Source organism: Impatiens glandulifera, chromosome 1 (assembly GCF_907164915.1).
Source record: "Impatiens glandulifera chromosome 1, dImpGla2.1, whole genome shotgun sequence".
In the NCBI taxonomy this organism is placed as follows: Eukaryota; Viridiplantae; Streptophyta; class Magnoliopsida; order Ericales; family Balsaminaceae; genus Impatiens; species Impatiens glandulifera.
The window spans coordinates 38946419-38973549 of NC_061862.1; the positions used below are offsets into that span (position 1 = coordinate 38946419).

At 34.7% G+C, this 27131-nt stretch overlaps 2 protein-coding genes across 3 annotated transcripts; one reads left to right on the plus strand and one right to left on the minus strand.

The window, feature by feature from the left end:
• Window positions 1–5353: 5353 nt before the first annotated feature.
• LOC124922283 (putative polyketide hydroxylase) lies at window positions 5354–9537 on the minus strand. The gene is made up of 11 exons (XM_047463020.1): window positions 9287–9537; window positions 8963–9045; window positions 8528–8663; window positions 7954–8432; window positions 7820–7867; window positions 7450–7624; window positions 6985–7097; window positions 6805–6901; window positions 6508–6727; window positions 6274–6430; window positions 5354–5861 (listed from the first exon to the last, which is right to left on the minus strand). The coding sequence occupies exons 1-11, from the start codon at window positions 9486–9488 to the stop codon at window positions 5451–5453; spliced, it is 2121 nt and encodes a 706-aa protein (XP_047318976.1). The 5' UTR covers window positions 9489–9537; the 3' UTR covers window positions 5354–5450.
• Window positions 9538–22472: 12935 nt separating this feature from the next.
• On the plus strand, window positions 22473–26800 carry LOC124922292 (cyclin-dependent kinase G-2). 2 transcript variants are annotated; one of them, XM_047463029.1, is made up of 6 exons: window positions 22473–24701; window positions 25219–25354; window positions 25476–25564; window positions 25644–25666; window positions 25754–25865; window positions 25954–26066. In XM_047463029.1, exons 1-5 carry the CDS (start codon window positions 22996–22998, stop codon window positions 25834–25836), a joined length of 2037 nt encoding a protein of 678 aa, XP_047318985.1. In that variant the 5' UTR covers window positions 22473–22995; the 3' UTR covers window positions 25837–25865; window positions 25954–26066. The 2 variants fall into 2 exon arrangements, with proteins under 2 accessions (XP_047318985.1, XP_047318984.1); XM_047463028.1 differs by lacking the exon at window positions 25644–25666 and adding an exon at window positions 26313–26800 and having other exon boundaries at window positions 22477–24701; window positions 25954–26060.
• The last annotated feature ends 331 nt before the right edge of the window (window positions 26801–27131 follow it).

Below are 27131 nucleotides of genomic sequence, written 5' to 3' on the forward strand. Positions count from 1 at the left end.
TGTGTGGCCTTATCGACAACAGAGGTTGAGTATATGGCAGCAACGGAAGCTTGCAAAGAACTATTGTGGTTGAAAAGATTTCTGCAGGGGCTTGGCTTCAAGCAACAGCGCTACGTAGTTCTTTGTGATAATCAAAGTGCAATACATCTTGCTAAGAATTCCATGTTTCATAAGAGAATGAAACATATTGATGTGCGATATCATTGGATTAGAGAATTTCTTGAAGATGGGTTGTTTGAACTTGATAAAGTTCACATTGATGATAATGGTTCTGATATGTTGACAAATGCATTGGCAAGGGAAAAGTTGAAGGTGTGTTGTTCGATCGTCGGGATGGCGAACTCTTCCTCATAGTCAGGAAAAGGGGGAGATTTGTTGGGTTTTTGTTTTCCTTAGTTCATGAGGAAAAGCCCAGCAAATAGGCCCATTTTGGGCCCACTTAATTCACTTATTTGGGAGCAATATAAAAGGGGAAAAAGCTTCTTTTGCAAAAATAAGAGCAAATGAAAGAGAGAGAAAATCAAGAAAGAAAAGAGGGAAAAACTTCAAGTTTCAGCTGCCTTAGTGTTTTGATGATTGCCGAATTTTGCACCGTTGGATCGTCCTAAATTTTGGACAGCAGCTTCACAACTTCTGGGCCAACATTCTGGACGGTGGAGATCGGATTCTAAGGTCTGGAGGTCGGGGTTTCGTTTCCGGAACAGTAGCAGTTGTTTTTGGTGATATTCTTCCTTTCTTGTTCTTTGATTGTTTCTATATCTTTTATGTGCATGTTTACAAGGGTATTATGAATTTATATGCCTCTAGTATTGTCTAGAGAAGACTTTTGTATTGCTCTCTTGCTGGTGATAGTGGATTTTAAGCGGCACTAGGTGTCCCGTGGTTTTTACTCATTGAGGGGTTTTCCACGCTAAAATTCTGTGTTGTTTGTGTGTGGTTGCTTGGTGTGTTACTCAATGTTTTAGGGCTGTGTTGATTGCATTTTGCATACCTATTTGTTAGTTTTCTCACAAGTTTAAACGGTTTGGGAAAGTGTTGCCAAACGAAGGATAAATTCCGCATTTTGTTGTTTACCGTTGTGGTGCATTTCCATCACTGTGGATTCTTTAGAGCATCTTCAGCAGCACAAGACCTCTGCCCTCTTATTTTGAAAAATCAATCTTCCACCTCAGTAGAAAGAGGGCACATGTTGTACTTGGGCAAAACGCTACAACGGGCTCTAAATAATTTAATTGTGAATTTTATTTATACTATTTTAAATAAATAACTAATTTATACTATTATAACTAATATTCCTATATTATAGGAAAATTTGAGAATTTAAACCCTTAAAACTAGTTAATATAATTAAAAAATATATATATTAAATTATTTAAAATATATATTTATTAATTATATAAAACATGTTAATATTTTTAAAATACAAAATATTTTTATAATTTAAAATATATTATAATATTATAAACATTACAAGAATAAATTTGAGAATATATAACTAATTTTTCTATATGATATAAAAATTTAAGAATATATAACTAATATTTCTATATTATAATAAAATATAAAATATTTTTATAATTTAAAATATATTATAATATTAAAAACATTACAAGAATAAATTTGAGAATATATAACTAATTTTCCTATATTATAGAAAAAATTGAAAATATATAACAAATATTTCTATATTATAATAAAATATAAAATACTTTTATAATTTAAAATATATTAAAATATTTTTATAATTAAATATATAACTAATATTAGAAAAATTTTAGAATATATATATTTATTTAATGTAATTATAATGTTCCTTAAAAATAATAGGAAAAAATAGTATAATTAAATATATAACTAATATCTTATATTATAGAGTATATTATATAATAATGAAAATGTCAGAGTTGGGCATGACCGGCATAGAGGGAACTACCCTCTTTTTGCTTTTACATACAGTGCATATAATTAAAAAAAGCAATGACATGCCATTTTCCACGTTGTCCGATGCAGGCACAGGTCATGCGTTGGAGATGCTCTTATGGTTATCGTGTGTTGACTTTGAACAAACTATTGTAATCTCAATTTCAGCTCTTGTATTCCTTTTACCCTTTTCAGGTCTTTTTAATTAATGGCGTAAACCATTTCTCAAAAAAAACACGAATTGACTTGTCATCTTTACTTGTGAATAGAAGGCATTTTCCCTGAGAACATTTTAGGCACCTTTGAATTCTGAAAATTGCGTTCGTATGATCTTCGGAGGGACGATTCATGAATTGGCTAACAACGCTCACTGCGAAGCCAATATCAGGACGAGTGTGAGATAAATACATAAGTCATCCCACAATTCGTTGGTATCTACCTTTGTCGGTTGGAGTATCATCGTTGTGATTTCCAAGTTTGTGGACCAAATCCATGGGAGAGTTAGCAGGCATACATCCAAGCATGTCGGTTTCCTTTAAAAGGTCTATGGTGTATTTCTTTTGAGATAATGAGAATCCCTTCTTTGATCAGGCAAGTTCCATTCCTAGAAAAAATTTGAGGGGTCCGAGATCTTTGGTGTCAAATTGGCTACTAATGAACTCTTTCAAATGTTAAATCTCTTTTTCATCGTCTCCAGTTATAATGATGTCATCAACGTAAACAATGAGGATTGTGGTCTTTTTATTCGGAGCAATCTTGACAACGTTGTGTGGTCGACTTGACATTGAGAGAAGCCATTCTCGATGATGGAGATTGAGAATTTTTCGAACCATTCCCTTGGTGATTGTTTGAGACCATAAAAAGATTTATGGATGCGACAAACTTCGTTAGGTGAAGCATTGCTACCAGGAGGCACGTTCATGTAGACTTCTTCTTCAAGGTCTCCATTTAGGAAAGTATTTTTTACGTTGAGTTGGTGTAGTTCCAATTCTTTGTTAGCCGCTAGAGATAGAAGTATTCAGACGGTGTTGAGTTTGGCAATGGGCGCAAATGTTTCTAAGTAATTTATTCATATGATTGGGAAAATCCTTTGGCGACTAGACGTGCTTTGTATCTTTCAATCGATCCTTCTGAGTTATGTTTCGTCTTGAAGATCCATTTACATCCGATGAATTTCTTTCCTTTTGGAAGCTCACAAAGGGACCATGTATGATTTTTTATAAGTGCCTCAATTTCCTTATTAACGACACGCTTCCATTCTGGTTGTTTGAAGGCTTCATTAATGGATGTATGTATTTTCGCATTGTCGTAATCGGCAATTCATGCCCGGTATGACTCCGATAAACATTTGTATGAAACAAATTTCGAGATTGGGTGATTTTTGCATGACCTGACACATTTCCTGAGAGTAATGGGTAAATTAATAGAAGGAATATCATGATTAACTATCGTACCTAAAATTTCTGTTGGACTCGATCCTGAGGAGGATTCATGGACGGGTGCAAATTGTGCTCTTCGTCGAATGTAGACTTTTAGCTCTTTTTTGGAAGAAGGTGGTTGTGAGGTTGGAGATGATATTGTGGTTTCAATTACAGGTTTTAGTACAAGTATGAATGTATGTGATGCTGGTGAAGAAATGGTTGTAGGTTCGGATGTAACTTAGATTTAAGATGATGTTATGGTTTTAGGTACAGATTCGGGTACATGTATGGAGGTACGAGGGATGATATTTTGGGGAGGACCATCATGTTGAAGATTGTTGAGATTCTCCCCCTCAACATGGTGGTAAAAGGGTTAATCTTCAAAGAATGAGACATCCATAGAGTAGAAAGTCTTTTTAGAATGAGGACAGTAACATTTGTATCCTTTCTGATTTGGCGAGTACCCTAGAAAGATACATTTTGTGGCTCGAGGGTCGAGTTTGTCCCAATTGTGGTTATGAGTGTGGAGAAAAGAAGTGCATCCAAAAAGTTTTGCGAGAGTGTGTTTGGATGCGATTTTAGAATCGAGAAATATTTTTAAGAGTTTCAGTTGGACTTTGGAATTGAAGAATGCGTGATGGCATACGGTTGATGAGGTAGGCAGCGGTGGATATGACATCTCCCCAATATATTTTGGGAGCATTTGAATCAATTAAGAGAGATCGAGTCACCTCGAGTAGATGACGATTTTTCTTTAGGCTACGCCATTTTAGATGGTTTATATGCAATACTTGGGTAAGATGATCGAGTATGTTTGGCAAATTGACAAGGGTCACGATAAAAAGAAGTGGTAGTTTCATTGATAAATAAGTTCGGAAGAATTTTAGCCAAATACAAAAAATTGGGATGTCCAAGTTTATGATGTCACAACATTATTTCAGCACGTTTGTTTGATAGAGAAGTTGAATAACCTGAAACTTAGCATTTCCAATCATCATCCCCGTTCCCGTATCTTGAAATTCACAACTATTCGGATAGAATTTGGTAAGACATTTTAAATCATGAGAAATCTTTCTAATTTACAATAAATTGGAATGAAGATTTGGAAGATAGAGAACATTTTTTAAACAAATGTTAGATGTTACGTAAGCTGATCCAGTTCCTAGAACTTTTGTGAATGCATCGTTAGCCACACGAACGGTGGATAGATGATTTTGTACATAAAAATCATGTAGCAGAGATAGGTTCTCCTTCGTGTGCTCTGATGCCCCTAAATCGACAATCCAATCTTTTGAATTACATGTACCTAAGTGAGCGTTAAACGCTTTGGGCAACAGAAGTTGATTGTGACGCCAAAGTAGGTTGCAGAGAAGATGTTGTCGAGGGGATGAAGTGTTGATGACATTTTTTCACTTCAACGAGTGGCTTTGAATCGTCGGAATATCGCTGGATGTTGATGACAGCGAGTTGACTTTGAATTGTCGGAGTGTCGCTGAATATTTGATTACAGCAAGTTGGCTTTGAATCGCTGAATGAAGTTGGAAAATGATAATATATTTATACAGAAATCTGTCGAGACACGAATACAAACATATTTGGCCGAGATATAAAATGACAGTTTTTAAAATGACGAAACCGTCGAGAAAAAGCTTAAGAAAGCTCTGATACCATATAGAAATAATAAAGAGAAAGAGAAAATATGTAAAGAATTGTATTATTTGTGTATTTATAATGTAATACCTTTGAGTTATTTATAAGACTTATGACCTACTAATTTAGGAATTGCATTTCAATTACAAATTAATTATACTAATTTAAAATATCTCTTCTTTAATTAAAATATCTCTTTTATAACTAAAATATCTCTTCTTAAATTAAAATATTTTAAGCGTGATTAGACCTCACAACTAAAAAATTGAGATATAATTCTACTTAAATAATAATTTAATTTATAGAAAACAATGATTCACTAATCAAATTGAATTGATTTGGAAAAGAGTTAATTGATTTGATGTATAGACAAAAATATTTATGCTTGAAAAAGAAATAAGTAATAAATTAGAGAGAAATCATATCAGATTAGTGTTTTACACGTTCTAAAGAGCACATTTATGTCCTAATTATTCCAATCACAGAAGAGAAAACATTTCTCATAACTAGATTGGGATCATCGAGAAGGCTCGATTTCACCCTCCAAGCGATATGTTGGTCTGGTCTGACCAAGATAACTCCCTTATCAGTCATCCCACACAAATCCCACCATGACAAGAAAGTAGATGATGATGACGGTCTCACTTCCACAACATCTATGAAGTTCTTCCAAGGTTCAAGTACACCATTGCTTCCCCCTTCTTTAACCCCATCGAATGGCCAAATTACACAAAGTTTGACCGAGACTTTAAATTCTTCAGCAACCTTATACACAGATCGAGCAACAACATAAGATTCATCCACTGGTGCTATTACGAGAAGGAACTCGAGTTCATCTTCTGAAACCAAATCCAGTGTAGACAACATTTCCTGCAAAACAGCCAAAATAGGAACAACTAAGCAGTGTTTAATGCTGATTTGAATCAAGTTTATTTGATAAATGTTACATAAAATCATTTAATTCGATAAGCCATAAAAGACTTAATCCCGTATCTAGTAAGGACATTCAAAAGACAGCTGAAAATTAATCGGACATTACTTTCACATTTGATCAAATCAACTTACTTACCAATTATTACTTTAAATTTATATATTTTCATTTGATTTCCTCAACATTTATCTTACAAGTACTTAACTCATTATGCACTTAAAATACAGTATTTATTATTCAACACTTAATTTTTAGTTTTATGATATTCATCCTATCAATCAGCTCACTATAATTTTTATCTATTTATATAATTAATCGAAACATGAGATTCATGCAAAAAGAAAGTTATACCAGGCTTCCCTTGTCACTTCTTAGACGTCTCACATTCATGTGAGGCAACTTTGCACCCGGAGCTGCAGAAGGAACATAATCTCTTCTACGACCAGAAGGTACTTCCATCTCATCAATAAGACTATCAGTTTCGGGAACAAGAGCGCCTTCATAATATCTATAACAAGGATAACAAATATTTACTAATTCCAAGGAGAATCATCAATAAGGTGACCATTAAAGTTATGTTAAAACCTGAAACCAAGATCTTCAGCTGGGAACTGAAGTTGTAGACTTTTCCCTTCTTCCAAAATCTGTCTTGCTCTTGCTAGCCTGAGAGATCCAAGTGGGTTGTTTTCATTCAAAACCAGTTCAGAGACTTGTGCACGTCCCATGGTGAAGACTCCTTCTAAAATGGCTCTTTGAAGCCCAGATGGCAATACAGAACCAATTCCCCGATTAATAACACTATGCACTGACAGATAACTATTCTACAGTTAATGATCTATATAGTAGCTTAATCAAATAAAAAGTCTATAAAAAACATCAAACCTGAGTTTGCTACTGATGGATCAAGGCCAAGAGCAGTTGGAATTGACATTGCTGCTCTAAAGTTTTGGATGCTAAGAGATGTATTGGAAATGGCAATCTGAAATTTACCCACGTGACAAACAGATTAGATTTCCGTAAACAGATATTTTTTTAAAATATTTTTCTAACAAGAACCTATACCGGTCTACGTTCTGTTTCATAGGTGTGAAGGATCGTTCGTGGAGAAATGCCTTTCACTACTGAAGCCAACTTCCATGCAAGATTGTGGGCATCCTGGATGCCAGTATTCATTCCTGATGAAATCATTTACAAATTTAGATGGTTCAACTCATTTGCTTCTTTACTAATATATAAGCACTTTTTATATTTGTTTTCTACAAGAACGTTTGGAAACTAAACTTAGACACACAGTTCATAAATTTCTTTTTTTATATAGATCCGGATTCAGATACAAAAATATATACATAAAAGTGTTTAGAAATGGGGACCATTTCATCAAAAAAGAACGCAAAACAAATTTATTGAGGAAAGTAATATTTTCTGAAAAATATTTGCTCTCGTTTTCAACAGAGACTATGGTAGTAGTTAAGTTTTCTTTTTCCTACTTCTTCACCACAAAAGACAAGTAAAATAAAAGTAACTTACCGAAACCACCAGCAGGAGGAAAGCGATGAGCAGCATCGCCAGCAAGAACTACCTTGTTATCATAAGTTACAAACTTCTCAGCAACTTCAGCATGCATCACCCATGGCTTTATCTCAATCACATTTATGTCTGCAAGCTCTCGGCCAACCAATTTGAAGATTAACCTTTCACAAGTCTACAATATTCGAACACCTTCTAAGATATATACAAGATAAAGAATGACATCAATTGGTGAAAGAATGGATATTTTGATTGTTCAATGTTGTTTGGTGAACAATGAACTAAAATATATTTTATCCTTACAAAAGAAAAAGGAAAACTCTACAATGAAAAGAAATATATGAGTCGCGCAATAGACTATAAAACATACCTCAGGGCCAAAATCTTCAAGCTTCTGTTGAGGTGGATAAAATGGGATCTGCATGATCAAGCAATATGATAAGAACAAATTATGTATATATATATATTTATGGAATATTTCATACAAAAAATTTCTTATACTACCTGTAATATAAATTCCCCTTCTTTGAGATCGTGAGCAACAAGAACACCTATAGCCTCGGTATTGAAAATGAAAAAAAGCATACCCGGACGCTCTTTAAGCAAGTAATGTCCAAGGTCTCGGCTTATAAAATGAACACTAACAAGCTTCTGTAAATCTTTTTCTCCCTTCATTTCAATTCCTGCAAGCTTCCTTATAGTGCTTGCAGAACCGTCAGCACCTACTAGAACACCACACTTCAGAGTTCTCTGCTTGCACTGACCTTTATCGAGAAAAGATGCAGTCACTCTCAAGTAACTGTTAGTATCGTCAATTGATAAACATTCATGCCCCATTAAGATCACTCTTTCTATAACAGAACTGTTGTCAATATCTGTATGAGCGTGGAAGTTGAGTTTGTCCAACTTCTTTGTGAGTAAAGTATTCAATTTATATTGTGAGAAATGTGCAACAGAAGTTGGGCTGATAATTCTGTCGAAATCTGCATAACAATGAGAAACCTAAGACAAACAAACATATGACTTTTTTTTGGGAAATAACATATGACTTATATAGAATGAAAATAGGTTGCACCACCTTGAGGTTGCATATGATCTACAGAACCAATGATGGGGCCTGTGAGTGAAGTGCAATAGATGAATTTTCTCCATAAGTCTACTGGCGGTTGGGCGATTTGAATTTCCTCTTCTAATCCGTCCAATTTGCGAAACACCTTCAATAAAAGAGAGAAAAATTTACACGTTTGATGAGCCTAGAGTTATGCGTTTTAACACTGTTAAAGCACAGTCTTAGAAGACACAGATCAACGCCAAATAAAAACAGAATGCCGAGAAGATTGCGATTTCCCTGATTTTCAACTATTAAGAGTTATTTGATTTTATCTAGCTATCATATATTCTCAATGCTCTCTATAAATTAGCTATATGAATAATGTAATCTATTCAAGTTTTTTGGGTTCTCATCTTATTGTTGCTATCTATTTTTTCACTAGCTATAGAGAAGGAAGCAAACCTCCATTGTCCGGTTATTGATGAAATGTGCTTGAGGATGCGTCGAAAAGACTTTGCTTTTCTCCATAATTGCACACTTGACTCCTGTAAGGATGAACACGTAACCAATATAATCAACAGATTCAAAAGTTTATATATTAATAACATAGATAGAAGTGAATTGTCCAAAAGAAATGAAAGCATGGACGAACCTAGTATAACGAGTGTTAATAAACTAGAACAGAGAGATGTTAAACATTTTATTGGTTAAAAAAGCAAAAGAAACTTCAGTATGATGGGTTACACCTAATAGGTCGTAAGAAGAAATGGAGTATAAATAAAGTACCCAATTTTGTAAGAAGGATGGAAAGCACGAGCCCAACAGGACCGGCGCCGATGATGAGTACCGGCAAGATCGAATCTTGTCCACCAAAGCCATCGGATGTGGAATTACAGGAAGACAAAGATCTCCGCCAGTATCTTGTAATGATATTGTTACTGTTGGCGCCAAATTCAGTGAAACTTTTCCTAAGCCCTAAAACTCTCATTCTATAGAGGGAGATAGATAGAGTAGAAGAGAAGGTCTACTGAGGAGGAGAAAGGCTTCTCCTTTGTTTTCTTATTCCTTTTTTCTATTTTAAGAATTACAAAATGTTTTGGTGTTTGAATTTCGACCTCCTATTTGAAACCTCTAATTTGTACATGTATTCACTTTAAATAAATGTTAAAATCATTAAATATTTGTTGGATTTTGGATTCATATTTATTATATATATTGTAATGGGCTTTAAGCCTTTATTTGGGCTTAAGAGTAGTAGTTTAGTCTTTTAACTTTTGATTTACTCTTATAAATAGAGTAGTAGTTTAGTCTTTTAACTTTTGATTTACTCTTATAAATAGAGACATTATAACATAGGGTTATTTGTACTATTATTTCATGAAAAATCAATAGAATGAACGACTTTCCGATGAGGCATTATTGGTCGAACCTCGTTATATTTTGTGTTATTTACTATCATTTACCACTTTATCTCTATATATATTATTTTATCATGTGTTAGATTAGATCTTTTCTCAACAAGTGATATCAGAGTATATTTTGAAAATATTTATCATAATATATTTGTGAATATATGACAGAAAACCCTAACCACCATTGAAAAAGTTGTTAGATATTTGTGCTTTTGTTCAATATTATTGGTTATTTGAAAAAAGTTGAAATCTTCAATTGCTAAGGAGATATTAACCGTCGTTAAAATATTTCTTAGTTTTTGGTGATGATGTCTTGATAAAAAGAAAGAAGAAGACAATGAGTCTTTTATTCTTTTCAAATGCGTCAATGGGTGAAAGTGACGAAAAGTCGTCGTGGAGCCAGCGTCACCACGAAGATGAGGTATTTCTTTTTGACCTATTTTAATTTGGGACATATGGTATATTAAAATATAAAAATGAAAAAATATATATTCCATATATATAGATATTATATTATAAAATAATATAATATGGGAGCTCCTTTTCCCACCCCCTCCCATATTCCCACCCCCTCCCTCATTCCTCAATCAACTCTAAAATGACTTATTTATCCATGCCACCTTTATATATTTACATTTCTTATTTTATTTATTTACTTATTTTATTTTATTTAATTATTAAGTTTTTTATTAAATATAATTAATTAATTTTTAATATTTTTTAACTTTATTTATTTAATTAAAAATACAAAATATTATTATTTTTATATTATAATTATTTAAAATATATTAAATATTAAAATGTATACAAATTTAATAAAATAAAATATTTAATATTTTATTATATTAATTATATATATATATTTTAAATACTTATAAAAATCAATTTTTTTTATAAATAAAATTATCTAACAAATAAATAAAATTATCTAACAAATAAATAAAAATAATTTAGGGCGGTAGGTCTTGTACCCATTATTTCTTACCACAAATTAGCACGTGTTATTTAGATTTGATTTTATTAATTTAGGGCGGCGGTGAAGCGACTTATTATTAAAAATATTATGTTTGACTAATTATTAATATATAATATTATTAAATAAAATATTATGACTATATTAATTATTATTTAATAGATAATTTTATTTATAAAAATATTAATAATTATTAATATTATGTTTGACTAATTATTAATATATAATATTATTAATTAAAATTAAAAATAATTATTAATATATAATATTATTAATTAAAATTAAAAATATTATGATTAGACTAATTATTAATTATTATTTGATAAATAATTTTTGTAAGTATTTCAATATATATATATATATATATAATTAATATAATAAAATATTAAATATTTATATTTTATTAAATTATTATATATTTCAATATTTAATATATTTTAAATAATTATAATATAAAAATAATAATATTTTGTATTTTTAATTAAATAAATAAAGTTAAAAAAATATTAAAAATTAATTAATTAATTATATTTAATAAAAACACTCAATAATAAAATAAAATAAGAAATGTGTAAATATATAAAAGTGGTATGGATAAATAAGTCATTTTGAAATTAATTAAGGAGTTAAGCGGGGTGGGAATATGGGAGGGGGTGGGAAAAGCAATTTGCATATAATATATATAGATATTATATTATGAAATAATATAATATATATATATAGAGAAGGAGTCAAGAATTTTTGAAACCAACAAATAAGACTTTTTCAACTAAGACTTTTTCAACTAATACTTTTTCTTTAGGTCTCGTTTGATTAAATAAAAATAGGTTTAAAACCTATTGATTCCAATTTTCACAAGTAAATCCCTGTTTGATTTTAATTAAATTCTCAAAGTTTCGTATGTTTTGATCTTGAATTTGTATTGAGGCTTATTTGACTAAATTTCTCAAAGATGGAGATTTGTGATTTATCTTATAAGAGATTTGATATTCGTCAATATGAAGATTGAAAATTGAAGTTGAAAAAGAAGGAGGAGTGCTTATTCAATGTTGTAGGTTGTGGAAGACAGTTGATGCAACATGTAAGAGTTTTTTAATTAAAGCAGGTGGCTTTAAGATTTGTTTGCAAGCGTGTGGTTTTGATATGTGTGTATAATGGCCGGATTTAGATTTACATCAAACTTTGTGAGTATGTTTTGATTGACAATCCCGGTAAATGCTGGTGCGAAGTTGTTAAGTGGGTTTTGATGACTCAAGAGTTCTACCAAGAATGATAATTTCTAATGTATGAATTGAGGGTGCACTAATCATATATATGGTTTGTTAGATTCTTTCTATACAGGATTTGGCTAGAAGAATGTGGAGAATAAACGATACATCTTTATGCTTGTTGAAAATTAATTTAAGGTTTTATTATAATCGATTATTGTTTTGGCATACATGCGTGACGTTACCTTACACGGAATCCATGTCCCTCCGACGTATACTCAATAAAGAATTTGGGTATACGAAGACCACGACATATAAGATTTTGGCAAAAACCTACTTGAACCTTCTACGATGGGTAAACCTGGCCATTTAGACTAGAGAAATCTCACTGAATTTCACTACCTCCTTTCTCACCATGACAATCATGATAGCTCACTTTCTTCTTGCCCCAATAGGCAGTCGTGCGCCATTCTCCCAAATACTGGAAGTGGTTTACCACCTCAGGGCAGGAGATAAGGATCCCATCGGCATCATCCTATTTGAAAATATTGCTAGGATTAAATTAATCATATTTTGTTGAGTTATGGAGCCTACACTTATAATAAACTCTACATTGTTAATTAGAGTTTATTGGATTTTCTTTTTTGGTTTTGGGCTTGGGCCTGACCAAAGTTATTTAGGTTTATTACCTGAATGTTTACCCTATAAATATGTGATTATTAAGGGTTTACATTAAAAAGACTGAATTCTAGAGAGATAAAGTGTGAGGCAAAAACTTTGTATTTCTTTTTCTTCATAGTGAAATATGGTGGTGACTAAAGTGGATGTAGCTCAATTTGAGTGAACCACTATAAATCTGTGTGTTCTTGTGTTCTTCTTTCTTGTGTTTTTTACAGATTGTTTTCAAGCTGGTCGGATTTGGGAGATACAAATCCTAACAGCTGGTATCAAAGCAGCTAGGCTAGATCTGAGCATTGGAAACAATGGAAAGTGAGAACAGTATAAGACATGGGATTGGAAGATTTGATGGGACAGATTATGCATTTTGGAGAATGCGGATTGAAGATTATCTCTATGGAAAGAAGTTTCATGTTCCTTTGAGTGAGAAACTAGAGAATATGGATGAAGTTGAATAGAAACTCCTTGATAGACAGGTTTTGGGAGTTGTCCGATTGACGCTAGCCAAGACGGTTGCTCACAATGTAGTAAAGGAGAAGACCACCATGGGTCTGATGAAAGCTCTTTCTGATATGTATGAGAAACCATCTGCTAACAACAAGGTACACTTAATGAAAAGACTATTTTACTTCAGAATGGTTAATGATACTTTTGTCACTACTCATTTGAATGAATTCAATACAATTGTGAATTAATTGCTATCTGTTGAGATTGATTTTGGGGATAAAGTTAGTGCCCTTATTTTGTTAGCATCTCTACCAAATAGTTGGGAGCCTATGAGGGCAACAATTAGTAATTCAGTTGAAAATGTTAAACTGAAATTTGTTAAAGTTAGAGATCGTATTCTTGCTGAAGAGGTTCGTAAAGTTGATTCTAGTGAAACGTTCAAAGGTTCTGCTCTGAATGTAGAAAACAGGTGTAGAGGTAATGATAGAAATTTCAACCGAGGTAAGAGCAGATCTATGTCGAGGAGCAAGAGGAGTCAGTCCAAGTCTGGGCGAACATTTGAGTGCTGGAATTGTGGTAAACATGGTCATTTGAAGAGGAACTGCAAAGCACCGAAGAGAAACAGTGATGATAAAAATGATGCAGCCAACGTTGTTACAGAAACTGTCATTGATGCGTTACTTCTTTCTATTGATAGTCTGATAGATTCATGGGTTTTAGACTCGGGAGCGTCTTTCCACACCACTGCCCACAAAGAATTAATGGAGAATTATGTGGCTGAAAACTGTGGAAAAGTTTATCTCGCAGATGGTGAGCCACTGAATATTGTTGGCATGGGGGACATCGAATTGAAGATGGCAAATGGTTCTGTTTGAAAGATTAATAAGGTGAGACACATTCCAGGTTTAATGTGCAATCTGATTTCTGTTACGCAAGTTGATGAAGAAGGTCACAATTTCAGTTGTGGAAATGGTGCATGGAATGTGACTAAAGGAGCAATAGTTGTTACTCGAGATCACAAAACTGGAACGTTATACACGACTTCAACTTACAGAGAAACAGTTGATGTTGTAGTTGATGACTCGAAGAACAGTGAACTATGGCATTGTAGGTTGGGCCATATGAGCGAAAAAAGGATGAAAATTCTTTTTAAGAATGGACAGATTCCATAACTGAAGTCTATTAAACATCAGTTATGTGAAAACTACATTCTTGGAAAACAGAAACGGGTGAGTTTCTTAAAGATTGGGAAGGACCTCAAGAAAGAAAGGCTAGAGTTGGTACACACTGATGTGTGGGACCTGCACCTGTTTCTTCTATTGGCGGATCATAATACTACATGACGTTTATAGATGATTTGACAAGAAAGGTATGAGTATATTTTATGAAGCACAAGTCTGAAGTATTTGCTATTTTCAAGAAATAGAAGGCTTTGGTTGAAAATGAAACAACTCAGAAAGTTAAGTGTTTGAGATCCGACAACGGAGGTGAATATATCAATTCAGATTTCAAAGAGTATTGTGCTGTGAATGAAATCAGTATGGTGAAGACTGTTCCCCGAACACCTCAAGAGAATGGAGTAGCTGAACGAATGAATCGAACATTGAACGAGTGTGCTAGAAGCATGAGATTGCATGCAGGGCTGCCAAAAACCTTCTGAGCAGAAGCTATAAATACTGCTGCCTACTTGATAAATAGGGGACCCTCTGTTCCTCTTAAATTCAGAATTCCTGAAGAAGCCTGGAGCAATAAAAAGGTAAACATTTCTTATTTAAAAGTGTTTGGTTGTTTATCATATGTTCATATTAATGAATATGATAGGAGCAAGATTGATCCAAAGTCTAATAAATGTTTTTTCATTGGTTATGGTGATATCGAGTTTGGTTATCGTTTCTAGGATAATCAAAATCAGAAAATCATTCGTAGCAGAAATATTATCTTCAATGAACAGGTTCTCTACAAAGATTGTGTTGGGAAGACATCAGATGGTGATTTCAAGTTGGAAGAGACTAGTACCGTCGATTTGAGAGAATTTTCAGCTGAATATATACCGACCGTCGAAGAAGACCAATGTGTTGTTGAAGATGAAATCGTTGAGAACATGGCCCTAGAGGTAAATCAGCAAACACCGGTTATATAGTTGAGAAGATTGTCAAGGAATCGAAACCAGTTGAGAGGTGGTCTCCATCTCTAAACTATATCTTATTGACAGATAGAGGTGAACCTGAATGCTATGAAGAAGCAATACAATCTGATGAATCGGTTAAGTGGGAGTCTGCGATGAAAGATGAGATGGACTCTTTGACGTTGAATCAGACTTGGGAGCTCACTAAGCTACCAAAGGGAAAGAAAACACTTCACAACAAATGGATCTTCAGGATTAAAGAAGAACATGATAAAACCATGAGGTGCAAGGCAAGGTTGGTTGTGAAAGGATTTCAACAAAAAGAAGTTATTAACTACAATGAGATCTTCTCTCCAGTAGTTAAATTGATGGAAATCAGAACTATTTTGAGTTTGGTTGTGAAAGAAGACCTTCATCTTTAACAAATGGATGTCAAAACTACTTTTCTTCATGGTGATTTAGATGAAGAGATTTATATGCGACAACCAGAAGGATTTAAAATCAAAGGAAAAGATGAGCTTGTGTGTAAGCTTCAGAAGAGCCTGTATGGTTTGAAATAGGCTCCAAGGCAATGGTACAAGAAGTTCGATAGCTTCATGAAAAGTAACAATTTTCTAAGGTGTGAAGCTGATCATTGCTTCTATATCAAGAGATTTGATAAATCCTACATTATTCTGCTCCTCTACGTTGATGACATGTTGATTGTTGGAGGAAGCTTGTATGAGATTAACAAGCTCAAAAAAGAGTTGTCAGAAAAGTTTGCAATGAAGGATTTGGGTGCTGCTAAACAAATCCTTGGGATGAGAATTTTCAGGGATGAAGAAGTTCTCAAGCTTTCACAAGAAGAATATGTGAAGAAACTTCTTAGGAGGTTCAACTTGTATGATGCAAAACTAGTTACTACCCCCTTAGCTAGTCACTTCAGACTATCTAAAGATCAGTCGCCTTCAACAGAGGAGGAGAAAAATTACATGGTCACTGTTCCGTATGCTTCTGTCATTGGTTGTATTATGTATGCGATGGTTTGCACAAGACCCGACATAGCACATGCAATGGGAGTTATTAGCAGATTCATGAGCAATCCAGGTAGACAACATTGGGAAGCAATAAAGTGGATACTACGATACTTAAGAGGAAGTACGGGTCTCACTTTGTATTTTAGAAAGTCTAATATGGGTTTAGAAGGATATGTTGATGCTGACAATGGTGGTGATGTTGATAGTAGAAAGAGCACAACAAGGTACATTTATACTCTAGGAGGTACTACAATCAGTTGGGTTTCAAAATTACAGAAGATTGTTGCTCTTTCTAGTTGTGAGGCAGAGTATGTTTCTATGATAGAGGCTACTAAGGAGATGATGTGATTACAATCCTTTTTGCAAGAATTTGGTCAAGACTACGAGGGAAGTGTGTTGCGATGCGACAGTCAGAGTGCCATTCATTTGGCAAAGAATCCTGTTTATCATGGCAGGACGAAGCATATACAGGTTCGTTATCATTTCATCCGGTTAGCTTTAGAAGATAGAGTATTAGCTCTTGAGAAGATTCTCAGGAGTGAGAATCCAGTTGATATGTTGACGAAAGTTGTGACAAATGAGAAACTAAAGTTGTGTGCAATTTCAGTTGGTCTTCTTCGTTAAGACACCGAATGGAAAGCCACTACCGATCGAGAGATGATGAAGTTAGTCTCTAAGTGGAAGATTGTTGAGTTATGGAGCCTACACTTATAATAAACTCTACATTGTTAATTAGAGTTTATTGGGTTTTCTTTTTTGGTTTTGGGCTTGGGCCTGACCATAATTATTTAGGTTTATTATCTGAATATTTACCCTATAAATATGTGATTATTAAGGGTTTACATTAAAAAGACTGAATTCTAGAGAGATAAAGTGTGAAACAAAAACTCTATAATCCTTCTTTTTCTTCATAGTGAAATCTGGTGGTGGCTGAAGTGGATGTAGCTCAATTTGAGTCAACCACTATAAATTTGTGTGTTCTTGTGTTCTTCTTTCTTGTGTTTTTTACAGATTGTTTTCAAGCTGATCGGATTTGGGAGATACAAATCCTAACATATTTCACCTACTACTTCAACAAGAGATGAGCTACAATCATCCTCTACATTTGGCTCCTAGAAAAGATGATATACCTCTTCCACTTCTTGGCAATGTGTGGGGTGCTTCCCTCCCATGTCGACGGATCAGGAGCGCCAAACCGGAAATACCCATCAACGACTCCATACGTGAGCTTTTGCCCTGGTGTGGTATTAAGAAAATGGTCTACCTCATGGATGACCAACCCATAATCATGTTTATGGGTCTTGAATGTATCACTTTTTACTACACTAGTGAGTTGTTTAAGCATTTCGGGCGAGACTACATGACTCCTTGTTGTGAATGCGTGATCGTCATAGATAGGCCCATCGAACACAATGACTTTGTCAACTACCTTGATATGTGGAATGACGCAGTCAAGATGGGCATCCCGAAAGATAAAAAGAACAATATCGACTAGATCATTGAGGAGTTCCAACATCAGTAAGAGGAGGAAGCAGAAAGTGAAGGTTTCGTCACCTCTACCTGTTGCATCCGAATCCACTCCCCCTGAAGAGGAGCTCTAAGTTTTACCACTTTTGTATAAACGGAAAAAGTTAGAACTACGATAGTATAATTAACTAGCAAACCTAGAACTTCGAAATTTTGAAACATGTAATATCAGAAGTTCTTTTAAAAACAAGTATATAAAGCCTTATGAGATGTTTACTTTAAGCCATGTTATTTGCATATGCATTTTGCTCTTGTTTTTACAATTGCAATCAATCTTCAACGATGTTCATGCTAACGAATATCGAGTTGATCTCCTAGGTAGATAAATTCCATGCTAATCGTTAGAACTTTGAAATTTATGGCCTCAATCCCATCGTGAGGTTCTTAAAATGTAAAGTAAACTCCAACTTCATGATGAAGATGTAGCAAAGGTGGAATCACGACAAAAAAGTTTACTTACTCGGTCAATGGACTATATGCCCAACCATAGAAGAATCTTGAGCTATCCTAATGATGGATAACAAAAATGTTCTACATCTAAGGTCGTTTATAAACTCAATGTCCATTAGAAAACTTCTATAAGAAGAGTATCGCTACTCCAAAACAACCTCTGATGATATCATTGCCAGCATGCACACCAATTTCCAGGCTTGGGCCGAAATAGAAATAAAAGATTGAGAAATCCCTCTAAGATCGGGATCGTCTATGATCATAATGTCAGTCCTACTAGCTTATTTTTTCATAGCACCAGCAAATGATAAGCCCTCCTCAAGAATCATTGAAGTGACACATCAAATGTGAAGGGATAATAAAGATCTCTCTAGTATTATCTTAGCAGAAACACTCACGAGCTTTAACAGCTCATGTAGATCTTTAACTATGAGTAAAAGAGGTTCCCCTTAATTCTTTACATCTAGCTGCTTGACAAGCACAGGCGCCTACCGCCAGTTCTTCCTGATGGCATCATATCCCCTTTCATCTAATACCAAAGAATGAGGAAAGCTTTGCCCGAACTTCCGATACAAGACAATGATGAAATCTGGGACATTCTTCCCTAGTATCCCATCAAGAAAATGACTTTCATGATGGATGACAAGTCAATGATTATACTCATGAGTTTGGAATTGGTTACCTACTACAATACCCATGACATGTTCAGGAAATTCGGCTATAGCTACATTGAAGCCGCTATCGCGGTAGATAAATCTATTGACTGGAGGATTTATGCAGAATACCTCGAAAAATGGCATGATGCCTTCTAGATGAATGTCCAGTCAAAACGAACAAAATATCTAGAACTTATCTACAATCAGTACGAGAAAGCTTAGAGAACTGAAGTAGAAGAAGATGTTAATGTTGAAGAAGACTATGTCTGGACCTAAAAGATTTTACTTTTGTCTAGCATTTTTTTCCCTTTAAACTCTTTTATAGAAATAAAAGAGTCTCTGTAACAAACGATGCGAGTATGTTTATATACAACTCTATGGTTTTTTTATCTAATCGAATCATAATGGAGATCCTTACTCTCTAAGATTCATATCTTGTGCATTTGCATTTATATTTTTGTCACATCTACAACGCAGTCCGCTAGTCACTTTGAACAAGTACAGCCCCACGAAGAAAAGATCCAAGAACTGGACGTTTTGTGTGCCAAGAAATGGCTGAAGGAACTCCAAAAATGATAAGGATACAGTATCTCTAACTGAGTTTGCTGAAGTCAAGGCTACTCCGCAACAAATAACAGAATAATTGGCAATATTAACAAACTTAATGACTAAGTCTGTTATTTCTATTTAGGAACAACCATCCTCATCACGACAACCGCGATAGAATGTTTCACCTATCATCCCACTAATCAGGATTAATCTTCAAACTCGTCGTAACATCGATGAAATCTCTCTCTATGAGGAAACTTCTAAAGATGGTGATAATAGGTCAGCAAGAACTCGACCAAAAGTCGTTGATGACCCCAACGCCTATGAAGGCGTAAACCTTACGATCATTACTCCTACGGAATACGAGGTCAAAATGGCTCAATTAAATGTCAATCAGACCAAGTTTCAAGATCAATTCAATTAGTTTACCAATGGTATCATTGATGAACACCGTGATTGAAAAAGTGCTATGAAAACTGTCGAACGAGCAATCATCCCGTTTGGGATAAAATTGTCATCTTTGTCAAAGTACGTAGGTAAGAGTGACCCTACCACTTTCTTCTAGATATACACAATGGCGATGATGCCTTTTTACCTGGGAGAACCAATTGTCCTCCATCTATTTCTACAATATTTAGATGGTGCGGTCTTACGTTGGTACCACCAAAAGAAGATAGTTTATCTTCAAACTATCGAGAAACTTGCCTCATCCTACACAGAACACTTTAGGATGCATCTTAGCTTAGAACGGTCTAAGAAAAATCTCAAAAACATGAAACAAGGCGAGAACGAGAAATTCACAATTTTCATTGAAAGATGGAAAGTTGTTATTGAGGAAATTGATTCTCTACCCAGTGAACAAAGACAAATTGATATGATTCTGGATAATATTAACGACCGATATTCTGTTTGATTCCCTGCTAAAAATTTCCAAAACATGAAGAAGCTCCTCAAAACGGGCAATAACCTCGATGAAGCTTTTGAAAAGGAAAGAGAAGAGGGTAAAATCGTGAAGGCATATGTTGTTCCTCCACGTCCTCAGAGGAAGGACAAAACCGAAATTCACCAGGTCACAACTGTTTGGCAAGCTCCAGCCTTTCCTAAGTCAAGTCCAAGCAAATCGGTGTTGGCTAAAAAAATGTCCCAATGACATCTAGACCACCAATACTAAGGGTCCCAAGGCCTCTAGAACTTTTGATGATTTGGGTATGACCCTGAGTCAAGCCCTTACTCTCCTCCAACAAAGGAATCTAATCAAACATTTGACTCCACGATAAGATAAATAGTTTCTCGGGAAATTCGAAAGTGCATGGTGTGCATACCATCAAATGAAAGGTCACTCTACTGATAAATGTAGTGCCCTTAAGCATCAATGTTAAGATCTGATCCATCAGAAGATAATCCCTAAACTTGAAATCTCAAAAAATCCATTACCCGATCATCAGGTGGATATGATATTTGTGGTCGAACATATTAACAGTCTTGAAGTTAATATGGTTAATCTATGGCCCAAAAAAAGGATCGAAGAATTCTACCTCCGCCAGCGGTATCTCAAACTTGGTGGATTCCTAATAATCCTAGCATTGATTCTCCAAGAAGAGATGTGTCAGAAGTCTTAGCAACTCAAAGTGGATTTGACTTCCAACCCAGTTTCATGAAAACAACCCCTACGACTAACCTTCATGGACCATCTAATGCCCAAGAAAGGAAAATGAGCCTAGAGCTCAAAACCCGAGCAATAGTCTCCTTACTCAACTTAAGAAGACAAATGTCAATATTTCTATATGCGAAATCCTGATGTATTCTATCGAACACAAGCAAATCGTGCTGAATGAACTAAGCCATACTAGTATACCAGCCAATACAACTTCTGAAGAGTTGGTTGGAATCATTTTAACAACTCCTCAAATTAACATGATTGGTTTTGAGGAGAAAGATCTACCTGCTCCTGATGAAACTCATGTTAAAGAACTTTACATTTCTGTAAAGATGGCTGATAAAGTCATTCCCATAACTCTAATCGACAATGGTTCGACACTGAACATATGTCCTTGGAAGACTCTCCAAGAAATCGGCATTTCTGCTGATAAAGTTCTTCCCTCAGACATGTGTGTCTAAGGCTTTGATAACTATCGGCGAGAGATTATGGGTAGCTTCCGAACAACAATTTTCGTAGCCGATACACCTTTTGAGGTAGAATTTTGCGTAATCAATATGCAACTGACATACAACTTAATCTTGGGACGACTTTGGTTGCATGGTTAAGGTTTTTGCCTTACCCTCCATAAGAAGATACAATTCATAGCTAACGGTAATTAAATAAATTAAATAACCTCTAAAATAACAAACAAAAACAAATAACCTAAAATTCAAAAAGAATTCAAGTAAGTACATTTTCACAATTGGATTAACTATTATTAACCTAACATATGATCATAACCCATGAAGTAACAATCATTGCAATATATAGTCAAATTTAATTCCACTTGAATAATTTCTAAATTGAAAACTTCATCAATATAACACATGAAGTCTCTAACAAATGGCTTCAATGCATGCAATTAAAGGATTTGTTTTTAAATAAAACCTAGAATTAGAATTTTTTTTTTATTAAATCGAATTAAAACCCTCTTTTATCTTCTTGACAAATAATCTAAAAATAAAGATAATGTTTAGACTTATACATCTTTACCAACAAATTTAATTTTTAATATATGTATTAGAATAACTCAAATAACAATAATATGGAGTAAAATATAAAAGTATTAATTTTTATTTTTATTAAATACATTAGAGAGTAATTATTGGATTTTATTTTATAAATTTATAATAATAAATTTATATTATTTGATGTAATGAAATAAGGAAATAGGAATATATTCTATGTGTGGAGAGAGAGAGTTGGGAGGGAAATCGAAAAATACTTTGGGGGGTGAAAAAAGGGGCCACCTTTTTTATACTGCGATTGTATAGCGGGGCGGCTATCCCCCAATCTTCTTCGTCTGGTTCTTGGATTGAAGAGATTTTTCTCTTAGCTGCGTATAAACTCCCGCCTACCTTTCGTCTCTCTTCTCTCTGAAGATCGTACACCAAATCACCGAGGTTTTGGAGTCTTCAATCGAGGGATACCGTTGCTAAAGTCTGTCATCTAGGGTTTGTCTTTCTTTTTCGATTTCTTTCTCATCTTTATTGTTTTCCCTAGGAGTTCCTCTTCATTCTTTTCCATATTCGGAATTGTATTGTTTCGAAGAGGAGAATTCCTGGCATCGATTGCTTCTTCTAGTTTTCAATTGTTAGTTTGCTTCCAGATCTAGGTTTTATTTTAAGAATATTGTTATTGTTTGTGAGGATTGTCTTCGTGTCTAGGGTTAGGATTTCCATCCGGTATTTCAATTTATACTAGTTATCAAAATCAGGGATCGCTCACAAGATCTTTGGGTTTTTATATACATTTATGGCGGCTGGAAGATATGGAGCCTATCGCGATGAAGAATTCAAGGACCGTGAATCTGAAATTGGGATTTCTATGCGGGATTTTTCTTATTCAAAAAATGATTACGATAGTAGGCAAGGCGAATTTAGTAATGGTCAAGATACAGGGAGGAGGATGAAAGATAGGGTTAAGCATAGGCAGAAGGATGTTAAAGAGAGGGATACAATAGATGGTGGGTATCGCTCCGCTTCAAGCAGAAGCGGAGACTCTGGAAGTAGTAGTGGAGGTGGAGGTGGTGGTGGTGGTGGTTCTAGGAAGAATAGCCATTTGGTAAGAGTGGTGGATAAAGAACCTGGTGAATTGTCTAGTGAGAGTGGTTCTGACGAGGCTACTGATTCAGAGTTGCAGGTTAAAGCAAAGGGACGTCCGAAGGGAGAGAATCGGAGTAAGGCGCCTGCTGAAAACAAGAAAAGGAAGTTTTCACCTATTGTTTGGGACAGAGATGAAAAGGAGACAACCAATCCGTTGAAGAACAAGTCTCCTCTGGCTATTACTGTCAATTCTTCTGTGCCGCAGCCTCCTAAATCTAATGAACAGTTGTCTGAGCATATTCAGGACACAACAGTTGGTATTTCTCCCAAAAGGGAGACTGATTCTGATGATCTTCCTAACAACCCACCCGTAGAGTTAGAACCGCATGCCTCTGTTGCTGCAGTGTCTCCAGTTCAGCAGCAGCAGTGGGGTAACTACCAGGAACCAGAACCATTGGATGACGATGATTATGTTCCAGCCCGGAATATATTGGCCTCTCGATGGGCAGGGGATGCCAATTCACCTGCTGATGAAGGTGAAATTTCAGAAGAGGAATTGCCAACAAGGGTGAAGAGGTCACTTCCAGAGTCTGTTGCAATCAAGAGGCACAAGAAATCATTGACTCCTGAGTTTGGGGAGTTAAAAGCTGGATCTGATATAGAGAAAACAAAATCGTCCGGATCTGATGAAAATGGTTACAATGTCAGATCTTCTGGAAGAGATGATTGCCCTGACACTGACTTTCATAGAAGTGATTACATGGACATAGATGAGGGACGCATGAAAAATAGATCTAGTGGTAGCGAGTCGGATACTGAGTCTGATGAAATGGAGGTTTCAAAATCTACTCCCGAACCTGATACCCCGCCCCAAAGAATGGTAAATATGCTTCAAGGCTGTAGAAGTGTTGATGAATTTGAGAGACTGAATAAGATAGATGAAGGAACTTATGGAGTAGTTTATAGAGCTAAAGATAAGAAAACTGGAGAAATTGTTGCACTGAAAAAGGTGAAGATGGAAAAAGAAAGAGAAGGTTTTCCTTTGACTTCTTTGAGGGAAATAAACATTCTTCTTTCTTTTCATCACCCGTCGATTGTGGATGTCAAAGAAGTTGTGGTTGGAAGCAGTCTTGATAGCATTTTTATGGTAATGGAGTACATGGAACATGATCTAAAGGGTTTGATGGAGACAATGAAGCAACCGTATAGCCAAAGTGAAGTTAAGTGTCTGATGATCCAGCTGTTAGAAGGCATTAAATATCTTCATGACAATTGGGTGCTTCACCGTGATCTGAAGACATCCAACCTTCTTTTAAATAATCAAGGTGACTTGAAAATCTGTGACTTTGGGTTAGCTCGGCAATATGGAAGCCCATTGAAGCCATACACGCATTTGGTGGTAACCTTGTGGTATAGGTGAGTTTAACATCTTGTCTTTAGTGGAATTGATATTTTGTGTTTGTCATCCTTCCACTGTTGTACACTCTATTTGTGTGGTTATTTTGTGTAGGAGCACAATCCTATTTGGGTTGTATTTTTGCCAAACTTTAAAATTCTACATTTGGCTAAAATCTTTGATCCATAAAAAATTTCTGTAGCACAATCAAACAATTTGGCATCTTTCCAACACTTTTCATTAAAATGAAGTTTCATCCAATTCAATAACACTTTCCATACCAAATGCAAAAAAAAACTTAAACGTTTTACATTGGTGATTTTCCAATGTGATTGTGACAAATACTTGTTTCCAAATAGGCTCATTGCATTTTCTTTATCGGTTAAATGCTTTTCGAAGTTCTTACTTGTTCTTATTTAGTATGCTTTGTTGAACTTCTGTTGTGTAAAAGATGCATTCTTATATTTTATCTGGTTTAGTCATGATTATATTCTAACTTGATATTATGCCTAATTATTGTATATATCTATGTTACAGGTCACCTGAACTTTTACTTGGAGCAAAACAGTATTCAACAGCAATTGACATGTGGTCATTAGGTTGCATTATGGCTGAACTATTGTCAAAAGAACCTTTATTTAATGGGAGAACTGAGGTTGATCAACTCGACAAGGTGTGTCAGTCTTAATATTGGCATCATTGAAATATACTGTTTTCTCTCCTTTGCATGATTGACCAATTTATCCATACCTATTTGGTATTTATATAATTTTTATTGACCACTCATTCTGTAGATTTTCAGAACTCTTGGCACCCCAAACGAAACAATCTGGCCCGGGTTCTCCAAGCTTCCTGGCGTCAGGGTGAACTTTGTCAAGCACCAGTAAGTATCTATCTCTGACATTTATGATATTGATCAAATGTCGATATTCACATTGTCTTGTTTTTGCGACTGTTCCCAGGCTTCCAGCTTTGGGTGATTCTGGTCTGGCTTTCTGATCTTCATTGGTGAAAGTTTCAGTTACAAACATGTATATCATGTGTCTATTAACTGCCGATGTGTCTGTTGCAGGTATAATCTATTACGCAAGAAATTTCCAGCCACGTCTTTCACTGGATCACCAGTTCTCTCCGATGCTGGTTTCGATTTACTGAATAAACTTCTAACTTATGACCCTGAGAAGGTAATTTTGGAATATATATCCTTGAAAGTTTGAAAATGTCTTTTTGCTTTATTGAGGCTAATGGTGAATTTGTCTGATGAATGTACAGAGGATTACAGCTGAAGCTGCTCTCAACCACGAGTGGTTCCGTGAAGTTCCCCTGCCAAAGTCTAAAGAATTTATGCCTACATTTCCTGCACAACATGCACAAGACAGGTGTGTGATTTCGATCATTTCAAAAGATTTTTTTTAATTGATTTATCTAGGACTTTGTTGGATGAAGGGTTATTTGGATTTACGACTAATAACCCCTTATCCTATGTCTCTTTATCAATCAGATTCTCACCTAAAATATTAAATACAATGGATATTTTATACAATGAACCCAAAAATCAAATTTATAAAATAAATCTCTACATCAAACAAGTTTTTGGTTTATTAGTAACACCCATCTTCCATCTAACTCAGGCGTTTGCGGAGGATAATGAAGAGTCCAGATCCTTTGGAAGAGCAGCGGCGCAAGGAGTTGCAACAAGCAGATCTAGGGACGGGTGGTCTGTTTGGCTGAGAAAGCAACTTAAGGCTTGTTCTCCATGTTCTGGTGTACTGCTTTATTAACTTGATCTTTTGGTGTTAGAGGTGATAGCTGTTCATTGAAAGGAGGAAGATGCAATTGTTTGTCAAGTCACACATGTTATTTTGCAGCTGACTACTTTGATGATCTTGGTGAAGAGAAATATTTTTGCCTCTACATGTCAAGCCCGCCTTTCAATTAATATAGAAATCCATCTGACTTTTCTTGTTCTGCAAGGTGTGACATTTGCTTTCTTACTATGAAGCAACTTGCATATGTAACATATTTCCTATGGCACTGTAACATTTTGCTTTGGTTAAATATTCAGAATTTGATTTCAATTACCATATCAATATGGAGTTAATGAAGGATAGCTTTTATACATTCTGGTTTTTGTATTGTTTATCAAAGAGTTGGTAATCTGTTCTCTAAACTTCATTTACTTATCCATAAATGTCAATCTACATATATATACATCATCATGTATTCTCTAGTTTTTAGATCTTTGCAATATTTGTGTGGTATTTTGTGTAAAAGAAATGGCTTTAGTTTAAAACTTTTTTTTTTTGTCTAAGCAACCTTTTGGGGGAGAAATCAGCATTTCTGCCCAATCTAAAATTAGATGCAGTTATGTTGAACTGATTCCAGGGTTTAGCTCATATGTATATGGGGTTAACATGAAGTTTTAATCGCCAATTGGTTTCCATGTAGAT